This window comes from Trichinella spiralis (genome assembly GCF_000181795.1).
Source record: "Trichinella spiralis strain ISS 195 chromosome Unknown Scfld4, whole genome shotgun sequence".
NCBI classification, from domain to species: Eukaryota; Metazoa; Nematoda; class Enoplea; order Trichinellida; family Trichinellidae; genus Trichinella; species Trichinella spiralis.
In genome coordinates this window covers 4,243,388-4,267,734 of record NW_003526943.1, presented here as the reverse complement: position 1 = coordinate 4,267,734, position 24,347 = coordinate 4,243,388, and the positions used below count along the sequence as shown (strand labels likewise).

Genomic DNA, 24,347 nt, shown 5'->3' with positions numbered 1-24,347 from the left:
TTTTTTACTTGAAGCTAGCAATAATTCTTTTGTAACGCGTCGGCCTTTGCTTCCAGCGGTTTTCTATTATCTTCAGGACGCTTTGATACAGACAAGCGCGTGTTAGGCATTACGTGTCAACAACAAGACGTAAAATGTAAGACAACTATTTATTAAAGAGTAAATATAGCCTAAAAAACTATAAAAAAGTAAGAACGAGGCAAACAAACTGATAGCCAAAACACCGATAAAAAAGATTAGCCGGCCTTATTCCAGAGGTGCAAAATCAACACTACTTCCGTCACACCGGCTACTGCTGATCTTCAAATGTCAGCCGGCATGCAGCAGTTCTAATCCCATGATACCGTCATCTGAAATTACAAATATACACGACAACAAATGGAACGCTTGTTATACTTTAATAAAGTAGAATAAAAGTGTTTAATAGTGTATGTCATATAGAACGGAAAACAAGTGCATGATTATTTAAAAATTATGCAAATTACTGATTGCTGTTAAAAATAAAATCTATGATTTTCATGTAATGCAAAATTTGACTAAATTTAAAAGTTGGCCCCTTTACATTACCTTCTACTCCAACATATGAAGAATTAGATGAATCAGGAAGCCACCACAATTGATTGTAGATCCAGTTTGAATAATAAGGAACATTTGAATAGATACCAACATGGTGCTTTCCAGCATGGCCGTAACGAAAACTAACTATGCCCATTTGAACATAGGAATCATTTAGTTTACAAACCAGAGGTCCTCCTGAATCAACCTAAATGACATTTTTTTGACTTTTATGAATAAGCATTGTCACATCATTTTATTCAAAAAATATTGCATAAGGCTTACTTGGGAGGGATCTATTCCTCCAATCACATCACCTACGCAAAAAATATCATGCGCATCAACAAACCGGCAGTTGTTTTTCTGTAAAATTGGTATTCCAACTTGGTACAATTTAGACGATGGTTTTCCTGATTCTTCATAAAGTCAATTCTTGATTACATTAATGCATTAGTGGATTTTTGAATTTAATTACCTTTAGATAAATCCCAACCAGACACAAAGCATGTCTCTCCCCATGGTATATCTTGGTATGAATAGGGCAAGCAGACTGGGCTGATGTATTCAGAATGCGGAATCTTTACTTTCAAACGCAACATTGCGACATCATTTGGTTTATTGACGATACCAAAATTATCTGACATGTATGCAAGGACTTTTGATGTGACTCTGTGAGGTTCGTTTAAATCCCTTATATCGAATGCACCTGCTGTCACGGTTATTGCATTCGCATCCACGAGGCGATTGCTAACAAAGTGCTCATTTTAAGTACTGTTAAACATAAAAAAAATTTATCTACCTCAAAAAACATGATATTACTTAAATATGAGTTTTACAAAGCTTACACGGTAGATATAAATGAAGGCTCGCAATTCATTTTTACATTTACAATTAAACATTTCCATTTTATTATCTTAACTATATATATATATATATTATATAATTTATTTTATGTACCAAATAAGCATTAACGACATAATGGGTGTTTTTGCCAGTCTAATTTATATTTTGCATAATGTAAATTTGCATAAAAATATTTCTCACTTTACTCTAACACAATGTGATGAAGTGAGGACTGTATCACTGGCGTTTGAATAGTCAAAAGAAATCAGACTGCCTCCACAAGATTCATACCAAAATCCAGAAATATGAGCTAATACATGAACAGTCCATGGAAATGAATATGGCCTTGCAACCCATTCACCAACAGTTTGGTCCGGATAGTGTGGATTTGTCAAATATGGTTCAAAATAAGGATTTCCACAATACTGTGAAAATGTTTCCTATAAAAAAACATTAATAGTCAGGATATTTGAGCAACATTAGATATCATGCCCTACCTTAATAATAATACAAAACAACAGAAATGCATTATGAAAAGGTATGCCGAAGGGGTGCCAGCGTTTCATGTTTAATGCGTATGCTGATTATTATTTTTGATAGTAAATTTATATTTAAATTATTCCAAATAATAATGAGTTTCATTGTGCTTTAAACAATGAATTGCTATCAATGAAAAACAGAATTCGGCTTTTAATTTCTATTTTTATATGCAGCTGAAATAAACTTTGTCTTGATTTCTAAATAAATAACAGTCCTTCTTCAATATTCATGTTCATTTTTAAATCTTCAGCAAATAGTTGAGCAAATGTTCTTTGAAGATTATTAAATTTATTCTGAGAAGTAAACGCCAAAACTGAATGCAGTGTTATACAAAGAATTTCCTATTCATGATTAGCGGCATTTTGTTTCTCTGTGAGCGCCATACAATATGCTTTTATTATCTTCATAATTAAATTGTATTTTTGTTTCTTGAGAATTAGCAGTTCTACACTTTAAATAAATTTATAATTATGCAACATATAAAATAATTTTTAACTGAATTTTTTTGGTATTTATTGTTTCAAAGTTCTGAAGGTAAACAAATCCTGTAATCAACCCCTTCTTAGTATGAAATCTGCGTCCTTTTGAATATTATTTCTTCATGTTTTAATTTGCTTTCAAAATTTTTACATTAGTGCATTGCATTTCTGAGGGTAAACTGCGTACATACAAAATAATGCCCTGTTTTTGAAGCACAGCTTGATAATATTTTAATACTGATTGTAATTAGTTAAAGTAGCTAATTGATTAGTGTAACGGTTCTTGCTCTGTTATTTGTTGTGATTTATTTTTCTTGCTTATTTGCTCATTGGTAATTGTTTATGTTGTTTAGTACTCAGTAGTTTCTACGCCACTGTTAGGAGAGCTTTACTTAGCAATGTGATGCATAAAATACAAGCGAAACTGACCAACTGCGGCACTATATTCCTTGACTCTCAACTCGGCTATTCTACCGGTTCTTCTATTTTGCTATTTCTTTAATCCTATTCTTTATGCTCGATCTTAATCTTTAGTCGGCTATGTGGCGACGTCTAATACCAATCACATACTTCAGCCATACATTCATTTTGCTTTAATGACATGCTGAATGATAATCTATAATTGCACATTGTTTCGCTGTCATTCTGAATCATTATTCATCATTAATCTGGCATAGAACTAATTTAATTTGTATCCGCTAATAACCGTGCATGGTGTTCGACATCATCTAACACAGTGTTTTGCATTTAAGTATTTGTAACTGTTTGTTCTATACTTTAATTTCTCATAAAGTTTTGTTCTATTCAGAGTGAATTTCATTTGGCTATTTTCAATACATTTTTCAAAATAACGGCTAAATATATCTTATACGAAAAGTTTTTTAATTGATATTAAAGTAACATGATGCATTGTAGTGTTATACTACAATTTCGGGATAGAAAAATAATTTATCCACTTTGAGCTATCAATCAATCATTAAATTTATTAAAACAATGACTAATTTCAAATATTACTTATAATAATTATTACTGTCTTTATTTGTACCTGATTGTTATTTTAGGATTATTATATTATACGACGTTTCTGCATCACAACATTAAAATATTTTAAAATCATATTTGCCAGGTTTTTATGGTAAGTATTGACGAGAACGCTTCTTCCACACGTTGGCGCATGCTGCTCAACATCAGTCAAAAATGCTGGTGGTTTATAAGGAATTTTCCAATTAGATTAAAATATTGTCCAGAAATCTCGAAATGCGGACAGAATAATCCAAAAATGTGGAATATTGATTTTCTGCTCAAAACTTTTCCACATGCTTGCGTTAAACTAGAGAGGGCTTAGAAAAACGTAGTCGTTTGGGGACCAAAAAACTGAATATAGATCTGAGTTTGTTATCATAATGTGCAGAATAACGTGCTCCACTCAATTCTCTTATATGCTTCACGAATTTTAAAAATGAAATTTACACGAAGAAGAAAACTGAAAAATGGCAATTTTTTAACGTTAATTTTGTTGCATTTGTGCCAATAAAAGCTTTAAAATTATTAAAATTGAAAATACTTTGATACCATCATATACAACATTCTTCGTACTATCCATTAAAACGAATTTCATAAAAATGACTATACTTCCGGCTTTTTGCACGTGTTTTTCTAATGAGGTGTGTGCCACACCTCAACAATCCATCAACATACCTTTCAAATTTACGATGTTCTGTAGACCGTACAAAAATTCCTGGAACATTGCATTTTTTCAAAATATGTCATATTGTTTCAAAAGAGATGTCACAAAGCTTCAGACTATAAAAATAAAAATTGATAGAAAGCATTGAAAAGAAAACCCCAGGGGTGTGCTACACCCCAAAATCCATCAAAGGGCTAATCAGTTTCACATACACAACACTGGCGACGAGGATGTGATTCCATTAAAAGTACGTTGTGATTTCGTGTGACTATTGATTAACATGATGGGCCACATAGAATAGTTTGATATCTCTGAGCCGAAAGAATGGACGACATACGCGTCTCATTTCTGCTTCTTCTCAGAAGTTAACAAAGTTATTGATCCCACGATGAAAAGAGCCATACGGTTAAGCTCTTTTAATGGACTAGTTTTCAACTTGACTTGATTCAAGCTCTCGTTTCACCAGCTAATTTTAATGAAAAATCTTTTGAAGAGATTTTGTTTGTTTTGGAAGAACATTTCTCTCCGCGACCATCAGAAATTGCGAAACGCAATGCTTTTTACAAGAGAAATCAGAAAGTCACCTAATCAGTTTCTGATTTTTTTTTGATCTCCGTCGGTTGGCCCAATGATGCAATTTTTCAGAATTAGAGATTATGCTACGTGATCGACTAGTTACTGGCTTGAGAGATGAGGAACTACAGCTCCGCCTCTTTTCGCGGAAAAATTTGACCTTCGAATCAGCCCTGGAAGAAGCCCTATCAACAGAAGCCGCTGCTCATCATACCTGAGAAGTTCGTGCTTCAGACCACTAATGGTTCTAATGTTTATCAAACTTAGGCAAGAACAGCAAAATAAGCTAAGATATATATGCCAGAGCTGTGGAGGCACAAACCTTCGAGCTCAGTGTTGCTTCAGAAACGCTCGCTGCAGAGCATGCCAGAAGGTAGGGTATATAGAAAAAATTTGCCGGAATAAAGCGAATTGACTGAGGAAAACAAACACGAAGCACGCAGCAAATTCATTAGCATCCGTTGACAATTTGGCCTCAAGGCTTCCAGATCCACTGTTACCCAACATTCTTAGACCATTGTCATTGATCATGATCACTGAACATGATCAATCATATGTATTGTCACGAAAAATTAGGTTCCCTTTGCATTGAAAGAAAAGATTGATGCAGAACTGGATAAGATAATTGAACAAGAAGTTCTTGAACCAGTGGATCATCCAGTTTGGTCGACAGTAAAACCTTACGGGAGGGTACGCATTTGTAGAGCAAAGTATCAAATCACGATTAATTTAGCTGTTGGCTGATGAATGAAAATATTGTCATCAATGTTTATTTGATTAATTGTACAAATGGAAATGGAAATTTTCAAAAGAAACTCTATAAAAAATTATGAATTTTTATTGTAAAGAAGTTAAAGTTTCATCAAAAATGAAAACGATCTTCGCCATGGCATTTTTGATTTTAAAAGCTTTGATTTTAAAAGACACTGCATAAAAAAATTTTCAAGAACAATTGTCATTACATTAAACAAGCTTTTTTGCTGATAACATTGGAGATGTTTTAGAAGTAAGAAAATAATCAGACATGTAAATTTGTTCATCAGTATATTCAATTGACGCTTCGCAGATGCCGATAATAAAATGGACGGCATCTCCACGAATACGCCATTGGCAGCGCAAGGGATATAAGCTCAAATATGCTTTCTAATTATCGCTACTTTATAATCTGCAGTTTCCTTGATATATTTCAGTCAGAAATGAACAATTAGGAAATGCAAAAAACTGTATTTTATAAATAAATTCATTACTGAGTATTATTAGGCAAAAATATGAATTTTCCTGATGGTTGAATGAGCAATTCAAATTTGTTTCAAGTATATTGCATAAATAAGTTATTGCAGCAAAGTGGAACACCTCTTATTCGCAGTTGCAAAGGAAATACGCCTTTAATGAATATTTTAATTTAAACTTTATCTAAATTTCGAAAATAAGGAGGTAGTGGTGGACGATTCTCATTCATTGTAGGTCTGTTGGAATGTGAATACGGTGGACGATTTCCTAAATAAATAAAGTCTCTTCATTTTCATGATATTCTAATAGAATAATTTAGTCCTGTTAATTACTGTTATAACTATTACCTGAATAATAATTTCCGTTCATTTCATGCCTTCTTTCAAATGTATACGTTGGTTGATTTTCTACAGATAAACTTTTATAAACTTTTTATTGTCACAATTAGAAAAAATTAATCTTTGTCGTCATGAGCACCACTAGTTTGAACAAATAAAAGTTGCAAAAATTTATATGTATATTTAAATTTTATATTTATATATGTGTATGTTGAGATAAAGTATAGATTGTAGGATATTACATAAAATAAAAGTATTTCAAATGAATGAAAACTTTTAATAAATTACTGAATTACTTTATTACAGCAGTATAAAGCACCTGTTAATTAATGGTTCTTTCAAAAAATAATATTTTACTAAGCTTTTTAATTTTCACCATGGTTTTGAAAATTAGGAGGTGACGAGGGATGATCCCCATTTATCGAAGGTCCATTTGCATATGAATACGGCGAACGAAATTCTGAAAAGAAAATAAAATTCCTTAATATTCATAATATTGTTACAAAATAATTCATCTTTGATAATTACTACTGTAACTTTTGCCAAAATGATGATTTCCGCTCATTTCAAGCCTGTTTTTAGACGTATATAGCGGCTGAATTTTTAATATAAAACTTTCATACATTTTTTATTATCAGAATTCAAAAATAAATAAATCATTTTCTTAATGCGTTCTAATAGGATGAACAAATGGGCACTATTTAAGGTGTACTGCATTTATCACTGAGTATGTAAAAAATATGTCTATTGTAGCATTTATATAACATACATTAAAAGTGCTTCAGATACAAGAAAGCTTCCAACAGATTACTTATTTATTTTATTTCAATATTAATGTACCCCGTAATTTACAGTTTATTTATGAAGAAATTTCTTAAGATTCACCTGGTTTTTCGAAATTAGAAGCTAGTGGTGGACGATGGTCATTTGATGAAGGTCCGTTTGGATATAAATACGGCTGATGAAATTCTAAAAAAATTTCTTAATATTCATAATATGCTTTCAAAATAATTTATTTTTCATAGTTACTTGTGTAGCTTCTACCAGAATACTGATTTCCGTTCATTTCAGGACTGTTTTCAGATGTATATGGTGGTTGATTTTCTAATAAAACATTAATAAGCTTTTTATTATCAGAATTAAAAAAACAAATGGTCTTCATCATGTGTTCTTCTTGTATGAACAGATGGAGACTATATAAGGCGCAATGCCTTTATCAGTGGGTATATTGAAAATAGGTGTATATTGGAGCCTATATATTACATATATTTAAAGTGCTTCAAATAAATGAAAGCGTCTAACAAATTGCTTGTTTATTTTATTGCAGTATTAAAACACCCCTTAATTTACAGTTTCGTTATAAAGTAATCTTTAAAATTTCATCTGGGTTTTCAAAATTAGGAGGTCTGGAAAGGTGACCCTCATTCATTGATGGTCTGTTAGAATATAAATATGGTGGATGAAATTCTAAAAAAATAAAATTTCTTCATATTCATAATGTTTTTACAAAATATTGTAAATGATTCATGTGGCTTTCACCTGAATGATGATGTAGTGGATATTTTCCGTTCATGTCAGGCCAGTTTTCTAGTGGATATTGTGGTTGACCTTCTAAAGAAAATGTTTTACAAACTTTTAACAATTAGACTTATAAGCAACAAGTCATTATTATTATATGCTCTACTAGCGTGAACAAATGAACGTTATAAAAAAACAGTTTAGGTTCATGATTTCAATTATATGCTATACATATATTTTCAGTTTGTTTTCTAAGATGCATCTGAATAAGAAATGCATATTTATATTTATAGGTAGTTCTGTTTTGAAATGAAAATGCTTCGTTTAGTAATTAACGTTTTTATAAAAAAACTTAATTTTGTCTCCGCTGCCGCCATGATTTTACTCTGTTAGATGTTTTTAAGCATATTGCGTTTGTAAATTTGAGTGTATACAGGCAAATACCTTCGCCTATGTGAGGACGGCCATATGTTTGGAAATGCTGGTTAGTTGAATATGGTGGCCAATCGCCAGCTTCTTCTTCCACATTTAAATGCATTTTTATGTATTTTACTTTTGAATGGTGAAATGATCATTTTATTTAGAGAAATGATTTTAATATTATCGCATTATTTCTATATTTAGCTAAGTTAAATTTCCCCTGTCTTTCTTAAAACTGTCGTTACCTTTATTTATAAAAGACAATCTACTTCTGAATAAAGGCATTGGTTCGCTCAGAAATGACCAAGGTAATTGTAAAAAAGGACTGTTTTCGTTTCCGAAATTTTCGTTGTTCCATATGTCATCTAAACATGATGAATAAAGAACCTATTATAATATATACTCATATATTGCATATTTACAAACCGCTGCTATCGAAAAAAGGGAAATGAAAATAATTGCCGACTGATCCCCAAGAATGGTGAAAATCATTTGAATAATCAGGTTCTGAAAATGTTGCAAGATGAACATTTTTATTGGGATAAAATGATATTTACTGACAATTATAAGCTGTTGCGTCAACAGATTCAGTTGAAATTATATCTTTACTGATACAAAGTGCATATTCTAGAATTTTTAGTCTTGAAGATAACAGTAATTCTCTAATAAAGTAGAATAAAAATGTTTAATAGTGCATTTCATATAAAACTGAATGCCGACGCATGAATATTTGAAAATTATATAAATTACTGAATGTTATTAAAATTAAAATGCAAGATTTCCTTATAATGCCACATTTTACTAAATTTAAAAGTTAGCTACTTTACATTACTTTCTTCTCCGATTTCTGAAGAAGTAGATGAATCAGGAAGCTTTGCCGCTTGGTTGTATATCCATTTTACATAATGGGGAACTTTTGTATAGATACCAGGATGGTCCTTTCTAGCACAGCCATCGCCAAAACTTACTATGCCCATTTGAACATAGGTGCCGTTTAATTTACAAACCAGTGGCCCTCCTGAATCACCCTAAAAAACCTTATCATTTATTTTTTATGAATAAGTATTTTTACATTTTGTATTAAAAAATATTTTACATAACTTACTTGGCAGGAATCTTTTCCTCCACTCATATCACCTGCGCAAAACATATCATCCGCATCAATAAATGGGCAGTTGCTATTTCGTAAAATTGGGATTCCAACTTGGCGCAATTTAGACGACGGTTTTCCTGATTCTTCATAATGTCATTTCTTTATCATATTAATGCATTAATTGATTTTTGAATTTCATTACCTCTAGTCAATCCCCAACCAGAAACAAAGCACATTTTACCCCAAGGTAACTTTTGGTTTTGTTTGGGCAAACAGACTGGGCTGATGTATTCAGAATGCTGAATCTCTACTTTTAGACGCAATACTGCGATGTCATTTTCCATACTGACGTCATCAAAATTATCTGATACGTATGCAAGGACTTTTGATGTGACTCTGTGAGGTTCGTTTAATTTCTTTATATTGAATACACCTGCTGCCACGGTTATTGCATTTGCATTCACGAGACGATTGCTAAAAAGTGCTCATTTCATGTACTGTTAAACATAAAAATAATTTTATCTGCCTCAGAATACATGATATATCTTTAAATATTATCTTTACAAAACCTACACAATAGTTATAAACTTGCAGCTCATTTTTATATTTACAATTAGATATCGGTTTTATTATATTAACTTTATATATATTATGCAATTTATTTTATGTAATAAATAAGCACTGACGCTATAATGGCAGTTTTTATCAGTCTAATTTATATTTTGCATAATGTGAATTTGCATAAAAATATTTCTCACTTTACTCTTACACAATGTGATGCAGTAAGGATTGTATCACTGGCGTTTGTAGAGTCTAAAGAAATTAGACTGCCTCCACACGACTCATACAATAATCCAGAAACATGAGTTAATATATGAACAGTCCACGGGAAGGAATATGGCTTTGCAACCCATCCACCAACGATTCGGTTCGGATTACGTGGATTTGTCAAATATGGTTCAAAATAGGGTTTTCCACATTCTTCAGAAAACGTTTTCTGTAAGAAAACATTAAAGGTCAAGATATTTGAACAATATTAGATTCTATGTTCTACCTTAATAATAATGCAAAATATCAGAAGTGCATGATAAAAAAATATTTCTAAGTAATGGCAGCGTTTCATGATTAATATGCATGCTAATTATTATTTTTGATGATAATTTTATATTAAATTTATTTCAAATGCCATTCAGTTTCATTATGCTTTCAACAATGAAGTGCTATCAATGAAAAGCAGAATTCGGCTTTTAATTTCTATTTTGACATGCAGCTGAAATAAACTTTGTCTTGATTTCTAAATAAATAACAGTCCTTCTTCAATATTCATGTTCATTTTTAAGTCTTCATCAAATAGTTGAGCAAATATTATGAGAATTATTAAATTTATTCTGAGAAGTAAACGCCAAAACTGAATGCAGTGTTATACAAAGAATTTCCTATTCATGATTAGCGGCATTTTGTTTCTCTGTGAGCGCCATACAATGTGCTTTTATTATCTTCATAATTAAATTGTAGGTTTATTTCTTGAGAATTAGCAGTTCTACACTTTAAATAAATTTATAATTATGCAACATATAAAATAATTTTTTTTAACTGAATTTTTTCTGGTATTTATTGTTTCAGAGTTCAGAAGGTAAACAAATTCTGTCAGCAACGCTTGCATAGTAGTAAACTTGCGTCGTTTTAAGTATTATATTTTCATGTTTTGCTGTTTTCAAAATTTTTACATTAGTGCACTGTATTTTTGAGGGGTAACCTGCGTACATACAAAATGATGCCTTGGTTTTAAAGCACAGCTTGATAATATTTTAATACTGATTGTAATTAGTTAAAGTAACTAATTAATTAGTGTAACACTCTTGGCTTTATCATTTCTTGTGATTATAAATTTGCTTATTTGCTCACTGATAATTGTTTATGTTAGATAGCACTCAGTAGCTTTTGCACCATTGTTAGGAGAGGTTTACTAAGCAATGCTAAACACTCACAAGCAAATGCGTAGAACACAAACGAAACTGACCAACTGCGGCACCATATACTTGCACTCTCACCTCTGCTAATGCCCCGGTTCCACTCTGGCGCTATTGCTTTAATCCTATTCTCCATCTTCAATATTAACCTTCAGTTAGGCTTTGTGGCGGAGTCCAATCACATACTTCAGCCATTCATTCTATTTTTTGCCTTAATGACCTGCTGACCGTTATTCTGTAATTGCACACTGTTCTTCTGCCATTCTGAATCATTATTCATTACGATTTTGGTCTGATGAATTTCACTATTATCTGATTTAATATATATCTGCTAATAACAGTGCATGGTGCTCACATCACCCAAACGTGTGTTTTCTATTTTAGTAATTGTTGCAGTTCGTTGTATATTTGAATTTTTCATAAATTTTTGTTATATTCAAAATGAATTTTATTTGGTTATCTTTATCACATTTTTCAAAATAGCAGTTAAATACATCTAATAAGAAAACTTTTTAAATTGATTTTAAAGTATCGTGATGCATAGTAATGTTAAAAACCAATTCCAGGACAGAAAAATAATTTATTCAACATTGAGCAGCTTTCAATCGATCATTAAATTTATGAAATCAATGACTAATTACGAATATTACTTAAAATTTTAATTACTGTCTTTATTTATACCTGATTGTCATTTTATGATTATTACCAATGATGATTTGGACTCTGTTAAATTGGTGAGTGTCATTTTTAGTCAGGTTGTGAGTGTATGCGGTAATTAAGTAATAATGTGCCTTAGTTTATATTTCTTAATAAGAGTAATGAATCATTAAAACATTAGTTAGGATTATTATTTGTTGTTTCTTACCTGCATTAATTGTCTCATATTAATTTTATTGTAAATTTATTTTTATGATTTGAATTGTGTATGATTATATTTCCTCCATACCAATGAAATTTGTATTTTGAAGTATTTTGCTAATGACAGAATACGAAAATTCAGTATTTAGTTATTCTGTTTACTATTTAGGTTTCATCTGGTTCTATTCTTTTTTCATCTTTAAGAAACGCGTTGAGCAGCAGCTTCACAAGTATGTTGGTTTAATTTTTTTTACCTTGTTTTGAAATTTTCTAAATGATGTCGTACAAGCATATGTCAGAAATTTTAGTGTTGAAAATGATTTTCTGAAAAGCATATAAAATATGTTGCTTACTTTTTCAAAAATTCGCCATTCTCATATTACGTTAATTTTAGCTTCGTATTCGATGATCTTGCGCATGAAGCTAGCTAGCTGTTTCAAGTAAGGTAATTTTACCATGGAATTGAATATTTTTAAGATGCATTAAGATTTTACGTAAATTTTTACTTTTCAGCATTTGGCATAGTTATGGTCTTTTTTCAGTTTGAGTGATTTGGTATTGTACTAATTCGAATTGATTTCTATGAATACAGTTACTTTAATAAGGAATGGAAAGAAATGACACTTTTAGCTAATTTACTTAAAATACAATAGTCTCAGAGTTATATCAGAAAGTACATTTATTTTCTACTGCTTTTTCGTTATGCTTTGTTTTTAAGTTCGCGTGGGTGAGAAGATAAATATAGATCATGTTGTTTTCGTGTCGACATTAAAATGACGGTAAATTTGTGATTTCTGAATGAATTACTTTATTTTTTGTAGGAAACTACAAAGTGACAAGCAAGTGCAGTCGAAAGGAATTACAGTAAAGTTACGTACGGTACATCCACCGTAATGCGTAGGTTTTACATTAAACAGTTTTCTGAAATTCATTTTTGGTTTTTTATTTTTGTGTAAAATAAAAGTTGTTATTGTTTGACTTTGTTTACTATCACAGCATAATTCACATTTACTCCAGTTCAAAATTTTTTTATTCCTTTACTTCTTTCGCTCAGAAGCTGCTGTTAAAAGAAACGACATGTATATTATGCTCTACTTCATAATAAATAAATTTAATCTTAATTAGTCTTTCATTCATTGTCAATTTCATTGAAAAATCAAGGACCAAGAATAGCGTTTCGAATTGCGTCAACAAACTGCGCCGGAACCCAATAGAGCCAGATACGAGAATTTTCTGTCGTGCCGAGCTGCAGTCCCTAAATTTTTAAAAATAAAACTGTTGCATGATCTTTCTATCAGTTACACAAATATACCATTATGTGATACTCCTCGTATCCGTCGATCTTCTCGTTAACAATATTCCGAATTTGATTCATTGGTATTTTATTAGTTCGCTCTAAAGTAAACAATGTGAAGCTTCTCTTTTGAATGTATATTTAAACTTACCTTTTGTAGTAATCCACACTTGATCAAGTTCTAGTTTGAAAACCATTCTAGCAAGTGCTCCTCCTTTAGTGGTCATTCCGATGATTGGAAAAGGAGGTAGAGGATCCTTAAATCATTTATTGATTAGAAAAAAATTTTCAATGCAATTAGTGGTTTATGAATACGAAGAAAATAAAATTCATTTTCAATTTTAGATTAGCTAACAAAACTAATATTTAACAATTTAAAGCCAAAACATTAAATATTACCTGAACATTTCTTATACCAATCATGGCAGAATTTGGCTTGCCTTTAGCCAACACTGATTTATGCATCTGAAAAACGTAGATGAATCACATGCACCACGTGTTTTATGAAATGCAATTACCTCTTGCTGGCACAACGGAACCGGCGCTTGCTCTAAATATAAACAAAAAGTAAATAAAGATAAAAGAAATTTTTCATTATTATCGACAATTCTCATCATAACAATATTCAAGAAATAAAATGTATGAAAATGCAGCTGCGTATTATTCACATTTTATTAACGGAGAAACAGTTTAAATAGTGATAGCCATGTTATAGTATAAAATCTTACAGTTAAAAAAAACAGGCTACTGCTGTGTTACAGTTGCCATTCAGCCATCTGTTTTGTTAATATGCGTGCGTTAACTGTTTTCTAATTGGCTTAAAATTTGACTTAATCAATGAAACAAGTATAATACACCATTCTATGTTAAAAATAAAGTATTCGAATATGCTATCCAAAATTTTATCAATTAAACTTACTGGAAGCTTCTTCCTTTACCACAACATTTTCAGCTGTCAATGATTTGATCTGTTCAATGTCCTCCCGTTTGTTTCCGATTAATAAGCATTTCGTTCCGTTCGTCACACCACAAGACTCCAAAGTCATCTCTGAGTCCATCATTAAAGGTCTGTATGTTAATTTTTGCAATTCAGGAGGCACATCTATAAATAAAATCATAAGTATCATAACTGATTTCGCTAATTTAGAAAAAGATTAACTTATTTTAAAAATTTAAAATATGAAACTGTAAGTTAACTTAAATGAAAGAAGGAAGTATTTACTCTGAGATATTTTTCTTACACTATCGTAAGCAAAAGTAAGATCAGCATAAGAATATTTTAATTTTCTGTAAATCAAAACTTTTACATAATTAATTTTAAAATTCTTACATTATTTAAATAAAATATTAAAATAAAAATTCAATTTTTCGCAGTACAATTATTCGAAATGAAATTCTTACCAGTTAGTTCTTCAACTTTCTCCTTGAATTGGCTTAACGTAGAAGACGCAGGCATGGAAATTTCATGTTTCTGACCACAGTAAGATACCAGAATAGTAATCAGTTTTTCCTGTATCGCTTCCTTTCCATTACATTCATCTGATTCAACTTTTTTCCCTTCTAAAACAACATTCTGCAACAACGACAAGTAACACGGAACATTACCTGAATTCGAATTTAAATTCAAATCGTCAGATAATTCTGAACCTGTAGACAGTGTTTCGTCAACTTCAGAAAGTTCTGGAGCTGCGGCGTCGCTAATTACTTCATCCATCGTAATACCAGTTGACAGGACAAAAGCGGTAAGGTACAGTAACAGAAAATGATGATCAGGATAAATATTCCTAAAAAAAAATAACTACAAATGACTGTAATCATAAAAATGCTGTTATCTACAATTATTTGCATAATGTTTACTACACTTTGTTAATTAAAAATTTCTCATTGTATTCATTAAATAAGCTTAAAAAAATGTTCGCACATTTTAGTAACTTTTGACGACGCAACCATAAATTCACATTAATTTGAGCAATGTATGCGAACAATTTAATTTATCATATTTTATTTTTTATCATTTTAAAATTTTCATCGTCGACAATGCGTAAAAAATTTTTTGCTTTAATAAGCCAACAACAGAAAAACAATGCCAGTGCTCTATGAAATCAAATTTTTGTCAGCTGCAATCGTCGGTTTGTCGAATTCATGCCCATCAGATTCATTGCCTAAATTAAAAATATTTCAAAAGCAATACCACCTCAATTCTTGCCTTACAATATCATTCCCGAATTTAAACAACTGACGACTCATGGAAAATTTTTGTTCAATCTAAAATTATCATTAATTGTATTTATCAGTAATGCAATTATTACACTTTTTAAAGTATACAATGAATGCGAAACATTTCATAATTAATTACTTTTTCCAATGATTCTTTACAAAATCGCAAATCATCCAAGCGTCTTTTCAAAAAAGCTTTTGTGTCTGAAATATCATCTGAATAATCTTGCAACATGTAAAGTTCAGCACTGTTGTACAAAATAAGAAGAGACGTTCGTTTAGTGTACCAGGAAAACTAAAATAACATCATTGAATGACAGAATAATGCAGATGTATACATACGTCAAGAGAATGATCACCCATATAGTATAAAATGTCGTCACACATTGAAAATGTTAAAGTCAAAGCTTCTGCCGCTTTAGTTGGAGATATGAGTTGCTGAAGGGCCTATAAGTTTTAACCAATAACATTTACAATCTGAAAAAGTATCGCACCTCTGCCCACAGCCTTCGATACGGCTTCAGCATTTCCAGTCGAGCTTCTAAAGCCATTTGCAAGAAAAGTTCGTTTGGTTGCTCAGCCCTTAAATTTAAAATATGGTTCATCATAAAATTAAATGTTAATTCCACTACATTGTCTTTTGCATATGCTTTAACAATGACTGCAAATTCATATTGCACATTCGATGGAAATACAGGACTAATTCAGCAGATGGACTTTCAAAAATGTTCGCTGCAGCTGCTGATAAATTTAATTTCTCCAAACCTAAAATAATATATCGGTGATAATAGTGTTAAGACGATGCTGCTTTATACCAGCAGCAACAGCTTTTGTACTCCATCCATATTTCGAAACGAACGGCATTGCCGCTTGCAAAACTGATTTTTTAAAATCATTTGTAACAGCTTCGCCAAAAGTTGCTTCCTCAGAACAAAGTGACATCTGAAAATCGTAATGCTTACTATGCAGCATGTTAAATTTGAAGTTATCAGTACGCGAGTAAGTGAATGAAGTGGAACAATCAATCTCAGCAACGGTACTCTGTAAATTCTCATGTTACGGCGTAAAATCGTTCTTTGTGCAAAAGCTGAAAAAAACTGAAATTAATAATCAGATATCTATAAAAAATTTATTAAAGAGATAACATAGAAGATAATATCACTGATTTACACTTGATTTTAAAGGACGATAAATATTAGAATTAAAATGCATATTTTTTACTAAATGTAAAAAAATTTTATAATTATCTTACAGTATGCAACTGTGACTTTTAAGGTATATTTTATTAACATTCGATTTCTTTTGAAACACATTTTAAGTTCATTGTATTTTCAAATTACTTTCAACAATAATAAAAAACAAAATTTTTTAATTATTTTAAAATGGTTGAAAAGCAAACGAATCATATTGAATTTACGCAGAAAGTGGTATGACACAGAGGAACATCCAATGGAAGGCAATATTGTGTTAGTTCACTAACCAGTACAAAGTGGGCTAAATTACTGAAGTCCTTTCGAGTGATGACGGGACAGTACGATCATCAAAGGTGGAAACAGCCCAAGGAATATTCACTCGATTTGCCCGGTCTCTCATATTGTTGGAGCAAGCAATGAATAATGATTAGAGGATGGTGCCTTGGAAAACCATCCCCTCAGTTATCATTTATTCATTATTTTACACTTTAAAATTAAAAATGAAATAAAAAACATGATGAAAATGATAAATAGACATTAAACTCAAAAACCAAAAAATTTATAGCATGTTCTACAAGTGTGACGCAAACAATTTGTTAAAAGCGATAGATGAATCAGATCTGATTTCTGTAGACACAAAGACATTTGCTTACTTTCTCATTGTTGATGAATCAATTTCATCTGCAAGCAAATATTATATTTTAAGGTATCTTTCATATAAAAAAATTAGATATATAGTGTAAAAATTTACATGATAAAATAGCATACAATTTTAATTCTTTGCCACAAACAGTTAATTAGTCAAACTATTTGCTTATCATAATTTATTATTGGAATGAACTTATTTTATTTAACAAGCGGAACATTACTTGTTTAATTCAACATTACGATATAAACATATATGAATGAAATAATTTTTCAATTTTATAAAAGAATCTTATCCAATTTTATTATAAGTCAACGTGTGAAAATTCAAACCTGCTTCGTTGAATTACAGTATTCTGTTACGGTAGTTTAGTGGGATGTTTATATTTGTATTCAAGTTCTTTATATCGTAATATATTTGTAATTTAATATTTAAAAATTATTTCCAAATACATTTTTGAAATAACAGCATTGTTATGTAAGTATTTGTGGTATATTTAAATTACTTTTTCTTTTTTAACTGCCACACTTATTTAAGCTATATTTAAGAGACATTTTAGGAATTCAAAGTTATTTTGTGCTTTTAAATTCTGCAGATGTTTAATAACTATCTCGTGGTTTAATTTTTGTTTTCAAATCTAGCTGATTTGATGATACAATTTGGCAATATATTTCAGTTTTAAAGATGACTAAGAAGGAACAAACTCCAAAAACTGTGACAGCACAGAGATGGATTGTTATGAAACCGTTCGATGGTTGTCCAAAATTATCAGATTTTGCCATTTCTTTGGAACCTTTACGGAAGCTTCAGTCTGGAGGTATTTTGTTGCATTGTTATATATTTGTTTTTCCAGTTAATATGAACGAATTTTATTAAACCAATTCTTCACTTTTGTTATCACACTATATAATATAAATTAAAATATTTTGATAAAATTTAAAAATATATGTTAACCTTTTTTGTTTTGTTTTTTAGAATTTCGTTGTAAAGGTTTGTTATGGAGTGTAGAGCCATTTGCCAGGTATTTGTTATACATTTGGGATGCATTTGATTAAATAATTTCATTTCAGAGTGATGGATGTAGATTTAAATTCGAAACCATTAGTGCAATCACTCCAAGTTGCAGAGTTAGTTTTTTTTCTTCCATCATTTTTCATTGGTCCGTGAAGTATGAAAATTAATATTTTCAGAGTAATTGAAAGTAGAAACGCAGCTTTTTCTGTCGGTTCTATTGTTATTGGTTATTTTGGATGGTGTACTGATTGTGTAACTAATGGTCAAGAAGCACTTGTAAATTGTTTGATAATTTTAATTTCATAGTAATATTTATTTCATTTAGTGCAAAGCTTATCACATCGGCGATCTGCATTCACTTCCATTGTCGGCAAGTGTCGGTGCATTTGGATTGTCAGGGTGAGTCATGGTCAAACAAAAGCTTTGACTTGTATATTGTATTGGTGCACGTTTGTTATAAGTGAATTGTGGTTGTTTTCAGAATTGCCGCTTATGTTGGCTTTGTGGAACGATGTAACCCACAGCTTGGCAATATTGTTGTTGTCAATGCTGCCGCAGGAGGTATAGGTCATTTGGTTTGTCAAATGGCGATGTTTTACGTAAATTTTTTGATTATTAATTTTTCTGTCGATGAAATTGATTCAGGTGTGGAATTTTTCAGAGATGCGTGCTTATCGCTTTTGTTGGTTCGGATGAAAAAGTGAATTGGTTGAAAACTTTTATAAATGCAAAATTTGTGTACAATTATAAAACTGTAGATGTTGGCAAACTGTTAGATGAAATAGTACCTGACGGAGTGGATATATTTTTTGATAGCGTAATTTTGATAATTTTTTATTGTAATTGGGAATTTTTTAGTGACTTTTCAAACTAGGTTGGTGGGGAATTTGCGAACAAAGTGATGGTACGCATGAAGAAAGGCGGTCGTATGTGTTTATGTGGAACAATCAGTGACTATAATGAGACGAAATCGAAAAGTAAAATTTTCACCACAACTGTACAATCAATAATTACAGTGAAAAGATTAATTTTGAAAAATAGACTTCATAATATATTATTTGATATGTTTGCTTTTATATATTGTTTTAGAGGACAGTTGTGTGAGAGCCGATTATGGATTAGCAAAGCGTCGTGGCTTTATCATACGACCTCTGTCCGCTTTGGCGCTGAGGAGCCGATGGCCAGACATAATACCAAAAGTGATGGAATTGTTTTGCAAAGTATTGAAAATATTTTTATTATTTTTTTGTAATAAAATTTTCTGTTCGGTATATTTTCAACGGCATGCGATGATTGATTTTTGAAAATAAGCATTTTCCGAAATATTATATTGAAATTATTTTCATGAGCAAATAAATCTTTAATCAAATAAGCGAATTCAATTGTTTACACTGTTTTACAATCAGTAGCCACATTATTATATTTTCCAATTATAGTATGATTATTATGTTAAATTTTGGATAACTTGTTAATAAATAATATCGCAGTTGATTTTTAAAAATAGAATTTCCATTTTATTTATTTCATCATTTTGATATAAGTATTTTTAGGGTGCAATGCGATATAGAGAGCAACGGTATATGGGATTTGAAAATTTGCCTCAAGCTTTCATAGATCAGTTAAATGGCGATACTTTTGGTAGAGTCGCAGTTTATGCATCGATGTGATTTTTGTTTTCTTCAATTTTGGCTTTGCTTAATTAATAATTAATTTTCTTTGCGTTTGGTAATATTTAGATTTTTGCGACAATTAAATCCAATTATTGAAACAAAAAAACAGAAAATATAATAGAATCATATATATTAAATATATGAAGAAGTAAAAGACTGAAATACAAAACGGTCTTTGAATGAATGATAAAACAGATTTGATTTAAGTGAATAGATGTGAAATTGCAATCATTAGATATGTGGTGGTAAACAATCAAGATTTATTAGTCATGCGTTTATATTTTATTATTTGATTACTGTTTGGCGTAATCATATCTTGCCTCGAACTTCTGTACCTTGTCATTTAGTTCTGAAGAAGATCAAGTGGGGCGTTGAAGCGAAAAATTGCGAATGTTTTCTTCATTGGTTCAAAGTTGACCAGATTGGATGGCTGAGCTTTGGACAAAGGGAAATTGGTAGCGATATGCCCTCTTGATTCGGTGAATATCGATCAAAGGTTATAGATTATGCAGCTTAGTGGAAAATGAAGTCACTTTTCAGCCAATCTCAGTTCAACGATGCGAGATGGTTCAATTTGTATGTGATCCTTTTTACTTCCCAATGGATCGATTACTACAGTTGTTGTTAAAATTCGCTTTTAGCTTGTTAACATTCTTTTCATTATGCAAAAATCCACACCTTTGAATAAAACTGAAAACTATTTCTCATAAATTTCGACACTAGGCAATGCGATACTTTGTTAAAATTTATTTTTAATATATTTAAATTATGCAAATTTGAGCTTTCCATAAGGGTTTACATGTTTTTTTGTCTTGCAAGTTTAATAAATTGGAAAAAATTGAAAATTCAACTTTGGGTATATTTTTGTAAGAAAGACGGTGTCGTTTTTTAAACGAGTTATTTTAAAATTCATATATTGTTTGGAACTATTAAAATTTGTTTCTTGTATATTCATTTGCTTCATGGGAAATGCAATGACTAATTGCAAATGGCTTGGTCAAAGTGAAAATTGTTCAACATATATTTGAAGCAAATTAGCATTGTTAAACTAAACTAAGAATTTTGATCAATTAGCCAAGAATTGTATTCGTGAAAAGAAGAAAAGTTCTATAATAAGAAAATTAACTAAATACTTTTGCAGATTTTGAAAAGACATTGAATAAACAATAAGTTTTAATTGCATAACAGATTTTGTAACGAAATGCATTAATTATATTTATTGAAATATGATTCAGAATAGTTGAGATTATTATTTCAAACGTATACACATTTGTCGTTGCAAAATTTTATTTTTCCACTTTTTTTTCTTAAATTGCACTTATTTGCATTTAGTAATATTTAAGTTTGTTTCAATTTATTTGCTTTTCTCAATATTCATTCATTTACTTTTTTGTAAAATTAAAATTTTAGAAATAAAATTCATAGCAGTTCACAAGTGATAAACTGAAGAGTATCTATTGCAATAATTAGTGAATATTTCGCATTATGTGCAAATATGGAAAATGGCGCATATTTATAACATAATAATAATGATCTATGCTTACCACTTTTACATTTAAATACTGAATTTATATTGAGGCTGCTTTATAATTCCTGCAAGATGTTAATCATAAAATATTGACATAATGCAATAAAAACGTTTTAAACAAATAATATTTGATTTTATTGAAGTAACAAACAAACTAAATATTTATATACATTTACCAAAATCTGCATTTCAAACAGTTTAAGAAAATTCCTTTTTTCCAATTGAGATCATCTACAAAAAAGTATACAAAACAAAGCAGTTTCAGAATAGAATTTCGAAAAAAGAACAATTAAATAAAGATGAAACGAAAGATATGTAATAAAAAAGTTTTAACTTCGAGAGTGATATATTTCAATATTAATTTTTCATCGAATTTAAAATTTTTATTCTATTTTTCACTTGAGAGCAAAATATTAAGATATAAATTTTAATATTATGGAAAAGCTGCTCAGTAATTAAGATATAATGCATGGCAAGTTGTTTTTTATGCAAAATGATGGACACATTAAAAGCGAAACTTTCAGCCTGTGTTCAACACTTCTTTTCAATTACACTTTAATTAATAATTGTTGATGCATTTTATTATCAGTCATTGTAAATTTTTCATTACGTTAATAAAGCCACCTTTTCAAACAAGTCAAACACTATTTTACCGTGAATTATTTTATTATTTAATAATGCATATTTTGCAAAGTGGTAATAATGATAATTAAAAATTAGCACTTCAAAGCTGCAAATTTTCATTAAGCAGCCAATTTCAGTAGAAACCGTTTCATTGCTTGGAACTTTCCGTAACAATACATTTTATATTCTTTTCATAGAGAATTTTTTAAATGAATTTTTTAATTATAATAAATAATTTTTGTCTAATTTTGTTTTTTAGGTAAATTAATTATCAAAAATTGTATTTAGTTTTAAGATGAAAATCCACACAAATCTTATATACATATATGCATTTGTGTAATATAGAATTTGCTGGTTTCTGCCATTAATACTATGATTATGCTGAGCAAAGTTGAAATCAAAATTAATATGAAGAATAACGCCTTTGCCTTTGCATTCCATTGCTACTCAATCGCCTACCTATGCATAATTTGCATGACATAACAAAAGGTTTAAAATAGTAAGTTTAATAAATTTCATGTATGATAAATTTAAGAGTTTTAAAAAAAGTTTAAAAAAGGGATATGCGTTAATAATGTCAGACCAATTCAATGAATGCTCAAAAAATAAATGATGAATGAGACAAGTATTGAGAATAATAAAATTATTAGAATTATCAACTTATTTTTGGTTTCAATATGAATTTCAGTTGAATTTTTGGTTCAGATTATTGTAAATCAGCAATAATGTTGGTAAACATTTGTTTTTACTTTTTGAATATAAATTTTAGAGTTGCCCGAGCAATTGAATTGTTTACAGATCCAACAAAAGATACCTCCCAAGGCGTATTTGGGCGCTGAGGCGTGAGCAACTTTTGCCGACCCTGCCGGGTTTGAATTCGATTTTAAGCGACACATCCTGGTCAGGCTTTCACCTGTGCAAGCCGTTCAACACTGACGTGCTCACGACCGCGTGATTAAAACCCTATTCATAAAATGAAGAGTTAAAGAATGGCAAAGTCCATTACGCTAATGCGAACTGGGCAACGGGGTTCCTCAGAGAACATGGCAAAACTGCGCTGCAGCATACAGTATGCCATTTCATCAGAGCATGCAATTAGTAAACCTCCGACGGCGTACGGTAGTTTATGGCCGACAAACCGTAAAATCGTGTTCAATCAAGGTTGATCAACCGGCAGTCAATCAACGGCGGCAATAATGAAGAATGTCACTCTGTTCCATGTTAGATACGGTACCTCTGCGATTGGTTGGCTGAATCAAGTCCGACTGCTTTGATCACATTCAAGCGTAAAACGTGCAAAAACGAATCCAACGTCTGTCGCTTTCTCAGTCAAGTCCGAAGTGTACATTTTCCCCTGATTTTGAAGCCAATTTTCCAAGAATTCGTGGTAAGTTTGACATCAAGCGCACGCATGCACACAGCTTTTTGCACGATGTAAAAATTTTGGAAAAATTTTTTTAATTGCATGATTGCCTCAACGAGCCATATTTCCGCCTGCTTTGTCAGATTCGCGGTGAAACTGTGCATAGTTCGCTGGAGCGGCGATTATCTCTATCCATCTGACCGACCATCCGTCCACTGTTCATAACTGTTCAACGGCAGTGGATCTCGACAATTTCTTTCTTCCATAAAATCGCGCATCCACTCGCAAAACACACCCAACAACGTCAACAAAATCAAGCTTTCTGTTTTTGCATCCAGGCTAATAAAACTCAAAAAGTTGACATCTTCAAATCTTGTTTGCTACTTTTCCGCTGAATCATAAATCTACCGCTGGGGCGTCATTTTCAACACAAGCTCAATAATTTGAAAGTAGTTTCTTTCAGAAAAAGCTTTTCATCTTTCTTTATAAAATGTAAAGATTGGTTTGTTTTCATAATTTTATAAAATAAGCAACTTTCACTTGTGCAGTCGGCCTTCAATAGCCGGGGTATGTGCGTTCCGGCGACTTGCCATTTCTGTTCATACATTCGTCGATGCTTTATAATTTTACGCAATCGTCTGAAAGCTGCAGTAAATAATATCACGGACCGCGTCTACTAATTTTCATGCTAAAT

General features: G+C 30.8%; 6 protein-coding genes across 6 annotated transcripts; 1 reads left to right on the top strand and 5 right to left on the bottom strand.

The window, feature by feature from the left end:
* Positions 1-309: 309 nt before the first annotated feature.
* Positions 310-3,071, bottom strand: Tsp_01067 (putative trypsin). Its single transcript, XM_003376823.1, has 5 exons — positions 2,988-3,071; positions 1,600-1,838; positions 1,031-1,302; positions 568-753; positions 310-350 (listed from the first exon to the last, which is right to left on the bottom strand). Exons 1-5 carry the CDS (start codon positions 3,069-3,071, stop codon positions 310-312), a joined length of 822 nt encoding a protein of 273 aa, XP_003376871.1.
* Positions 3,072-6,079: 3,008 nt separating this feature from the next.
* On the bottom strand, positions 6,080-6,866 carry Tsp_01068 (nucleolar MIF4G domain-containing protein 1). The gene is made up of 5 exons (XM_003376822.1): positions 6,861-6,866; positions 6,774-6,840; positions 6,622-6,705; positions 6,255-6,314; positions 6,080-6,174 (listed from the first exon to the last, which is right to left on the bottom strand). The coding sequence occupies exons 1-5, from the start codon at positions 6,864-6,866 to the stop codon at positions 6,080-6,082; spliced, it is 312 nt and encodes a 103-aa protein (XP_003376870.1).
* A 253-nt stretch (positions 6,867-7,119) lies between these two features.
* Positions 7,120-8,301, bottom strand: Tsp_01069 (nucleolar MIF4G domain-containing protein 1). The gene is made up of 5 exons (XM_003376821.1): positions 8,208-8,301; positions 7,785-7,856; positions 7,665-7,712; positions 7,275-7,349; positions 7,120-7,214 (listed from the first exon to the last, which is right to left on the bottom strand). Exons 1-5 carry the CDS (start codon positions 8,299-8,301, stop codon positions 7,120-7,122), a joined length of 384 nt encoding a protein of 127 aa, XP_003376869.1.
* Positions 8,302-9,001: 700 nt separating this feature from the next.
* Positions 9,002-11,991, bottom strand: Tsp_01070 (transmembrane serine protease 8). Its single transcript, XM_003376820.1, has 5 exons — positions 11,953-11,991; positions 10,035-10,273; positions 9,479-9,750; positions 9,289-9,419; positions 9,002-9,211 (listed from the first exon to the last, which is right to left on the bottom strand). The coding sequence occupies exons 1-5, from the start codon at positions 11,989-11,991 to the stop codon at positions 9,002-9,004; spliced, it is 891 nt and encodes a 296-aa protein (XP_003376868.1).
* Positions 11,992-13,260: 1,269 nt separating this feature from the next.
* Positions 13,261-17,208, bottom strand: Tsp_01071 (ubiquitin domain-containing protein UBFD1). The gene is made up of 16 exons (XM_003376819.1): positions 17,119-17,208; positions 16,578-16,712; positions 16,431-16,557; positions 16,311-16,380; positions 16,110-16,197; positions 15,958-16,062; positions 15,755-15,910; positions 15,593-15,663; positions 15,046-15,182; positions 14,800-15,003; positions 14,318-14,500; positions 13,917-13,948; positions 13,798-13,863; positions 13,550-13,655; positions 13,417-13,499; positions 13,261-13,359 (listed from the first exon to the last, which is right to left on the bottom strand). Exons 1-16 carry the CDS (start codon positions 17,206-17,208, stop codon positions 13,261-13,263), a joined length of 1,752 nt encoding a protein of 583 aa, XP_003376867.1.
* Positions 17,209-17,231: 23 nt separating this feature from the next.
* Positions 17,232-20,613, top strand: Tsp_01072 (oxidoreductase, zinc-binding dehydrogenase family). Its single transcript, XM_003376818.1, has 14 exons — positions 17,232-17,269; positions 17,374-17,514; positions 17,742-17,817; positions 18,139-18,271; positions 18,430-18,475; positions 18,525-18,581; positions 18,645-18,744; positions 18,794-18,867; positions 18,950-19,067; positions 19,130-19,285; positions 19,343-19,445; positions 19,558-19,688; positions 20,019-20,131; positions 20,406-20,613. Exons 1-14 carry the CDS (start codon positions 17,232-17,234, stop codon positions 20,611-20,613), a joined length of 1,494 nt encoding a protein of 497 aa, XP_003376866.1.
* The last annotated feature ends 3,734 nt before the right edge of the window (positions 20,614-24,347 follow it).